The sequence below is a fragment of the Colobus angolensis genome, unplaced genomic scaffold, assembly GCF_000951035.1.
Source record: "Colobus angolensis palliatus isolate OR3802 unplaced genomic scaffold, Cang.pa_1.0 Scaffold39, whole genome shotgun sequence".
NCBI classification, from domain to species: domain Eukaryota; kingdom Metazoa; phylum Chordata; class Mammalia; order Primates; family Cercopithecidae; genus Colobus; species Colobus angolensis.
The window spans coordinates 3,263,397-3,266,119 of record NW_012117265.1 but is presented as its reverse complement, the minus strand read 5'-3'; the positions used below and the strand labels follow the sequence as shown (position 1 = coordinate 3,266,119).

Sequence of the window (2,723 nt, the reverse complement as noted above, 5' to 3'; positions counted from 1 at the left end):
GTGGCGGGTGCCTGTAGTCCCAGCTACTCGGGAGGCTGAGGCAAGAGAATTGCTTGAACCAGGGCGACGGAGGTTGCAGTGAGCCGGGATCGCACTACTACACTCCAGTCTGGCAACAGAGCGAGACTCTGTCTCAATAAATAAATAAATAAATAACTGCCCAGGCACAGCGGCCCATGCCTGTAATCCCAGCACTTTAAGCAGCCCAGGTGGGAGGACTGCTTGAGCCCAGGAACTCAAGACCAGCCTGGGCAACACAGTAAAACCCTGTCTCCACAAAAATAGAAAGTTAGCTGGGTGTAGTGGCATCGCCTATAGTCCCAGCTACCTTGAAGGCCCAGGTGGGAAGACTGCTTCAGCCTAGGAGTTCGAGGCTATAGTAGCTCTAACTGTACCACTGCACTCCAGCCTCGACAACAGAGTGAGACCCTGTCTCAAAAATAAATAGTAAAATGTAAAGGTAAGCAAACAATTGATGAGGGGGTATACAGACTGAGTCATGTCCCCTGAAAATTCATACATTAAGACTAACCTGCTATGTGACTGTATTTGGATATAGAATCTTTAAGGAGACAATTATGCTTAAAAGAGGTAATAAAGTTGGGGCCTCACCCAATAATACCAATGTCCTTGTATTTTTTGTTGTTGTTTTTGAGACGGAGTCTTGCTGTGTCCCCAGCCTGGAGTGCAATGGCGTGATCTCGGCTCACGGCAACCTCCACCTCCTGGGTTCAAGCGATTCTCCTGCCTTAGCTTTTCAAGTAGCTGGGATTACAGGTCCCTACCACCACAACCGACTAACTTTTGTATTTTTAGTAGAGATGGGGTTTCACTACGTTGTCTAGGCTGGTTTCAAACTCCTGACCTCAGGTGATGCACCTGCCTTGGCCTCCCAAAGTGCTGGGAAGACAGGCGTGAGCCACTGTACCCAGCCCCCTTTTTTTTTTTTTGAGATAGTCTTGCTCTGTTGTCCAGGCAGGAGTACAGTGGCACAATCTCAGCTCACAGCAACCTCCACCTCCTGGATGCAAGCAATTCTCATGCCTCAGGCTTCCAAGCAGCTGGGACTACAGGCATATGCCACCACGCCCAGCTAATTTTGCTGTGTCCCCAACCTGGGGTGCAATGGTGAGATCTCGGCTTACTGCAAGCTCACCTCCCGTGCTCAAGAGATTCTCCTGTCTCAGCCTCTGCCTCCCGAGTAGCTGGGACTATGGGTGCATACCACCATGCCCAGCTAATTTTTGTATTTTTAGTAGAGACAGGGTTTCACCATATTGGTCAGGCTGGTCTTGAACTCCTGACCTCACGTGATTCACCTGCCTCAGCCTGTCAAAGTGCTGGGATTACAGGCGTGAGCCACTGCGCCCAGTCTTCTTTTTCCCAAGACCAGTCTGGGCAACATAGCGAAACCCCGTCTTGAAAAAAAAAAAAAAGAAAGAAAGAAAAGTGAGACCTTTACCTTTTCATCCTCGTCTTTTTCATCAGAAATCTGTGGATTTGCTTTTTCAGGTTCTTTTTCTTCAGGCCTCCGTTTGGCAGCTCTGCAGGGTGAACAGATATATAGCAAGTAGCAGCTCAGAAACACCACATCGCCAACTCACACGGAAAATGACAAACTAATGCCTCCCCATGGGAAAGCAAGTGGGAGCTTTACAGTCGCACTGCCAGCTTGTCATCCCGAGACGAGGCCTTCAGAGGCCCCAGGGTCCCCGCACAATTCTACATCACCACAGGTTTCTAGAACAGGCTTTCTCTCTTTTTTTTTTTGAGACAGAGTTTTACTCTTGTTGTCCAGGCTAGAGAGTAGTGGCGCGATCTCAGCTCACTGCAACCTCCACCTCCTGGCTTCTAACAATTCTGCCTCAGCCTCCTGAGTAGCTGGGATTATAGGCACCCGCCACTACAGCCAGCTAATTTTTATATTTTTAGTAGAGATGGGTTTCCACCATGTTGGCCAGGCTGGCCTCAAACTCCTGACCTCAGGTGATTCACCCACCTCAGCCTCCCAAAGTGCTAGGATTACAGGTGCAAGCCACCGCACCTGGCCTAGAACAGGCTTTCTCCTGGTTCAGAAAACACAAAAGCACAAGCATTTTAAACACTTACAGATCTTTGGGCTGACTTCTGTGCTTCTTCTCATCCTGAGAGAAAAATAGGGGGGAGGTAGAGAAATAAAGAGGGGAAAAAATTAGTTTCTGAGCCAGAGTGAGATAAAATGCAAACACCAAAGTTACAGGTTAGGGATCCTCACTGTGGAGCTGGAAGACAGGCAGGCCTGGGCAGATCCACCTGGTAGACACGAGGCTTCACTTTTCCTCCCTTAATTCCCCACCTGAAACTAACAAGAGGGCACTGAACAACCTCCTACACCAGGGCTTCGCAAACTGTTTTTGTCAGTGCCAGAGGATCAGTATTTTCAGCTTTGCTGACCACGTGGTCTGTGTCAGGATGATCATCTCTGCCATGGCAGCACAAAAGCACCCACAGGCAAAATGTAAATGAAAAAGTATGGCTCTGTTCCAATAAAACTTTTATCTACAGGCTGTGTGCAGTGGCATGCGCCTGTAAGTCCAGCACTTTGGGAGGCTAAGGCAGGAGGTTGCTTGAGGCCAGGAATTCGAGGCCAGCCTGGGCAACACAGTGAGACCCTGTCTCTACAAAATCTTTCTCTCTAGAGAGAGAGAGAGAGAGAGAGAGAGAGAGAGAGAGAGAGAGAGAGA

The 2,723-nt window shown here is 49.0% G+C and overlaps 1 protein-coding gene across 2 annotated transcripts in view; it reads right to left on the bottom strand.

Annotated features, from left to right (window-relative positions):
• DNMT1 (DNA (cytosine-5-)-methyltransferase 1) overlaps positions 1 to 2,723 on the bottom strand; it is a 60,728-nt gene that overhangs the window by 29,834 nt on the left and 28,171 nt on the right. For both annotated transcript variants that reach the window (XM_011954870.1, XM_011954871.1), the window contains 2 exons: positions 2,110 to 2,144; positions 1,463 to 1,544 (listed from right to left, as the gene is read on the bottom strand). In XM_011954870.1, the coding sequence (XP_011810260.1) occupies positions 1,463 to 1,544; positions 2,110 to 2,144 (117 nt within the window). The remainder of the gene's footprint in view (positions 1 to 1,462; positions 1,545 to 2,109; positions 2,145 to 2,723) is intronic.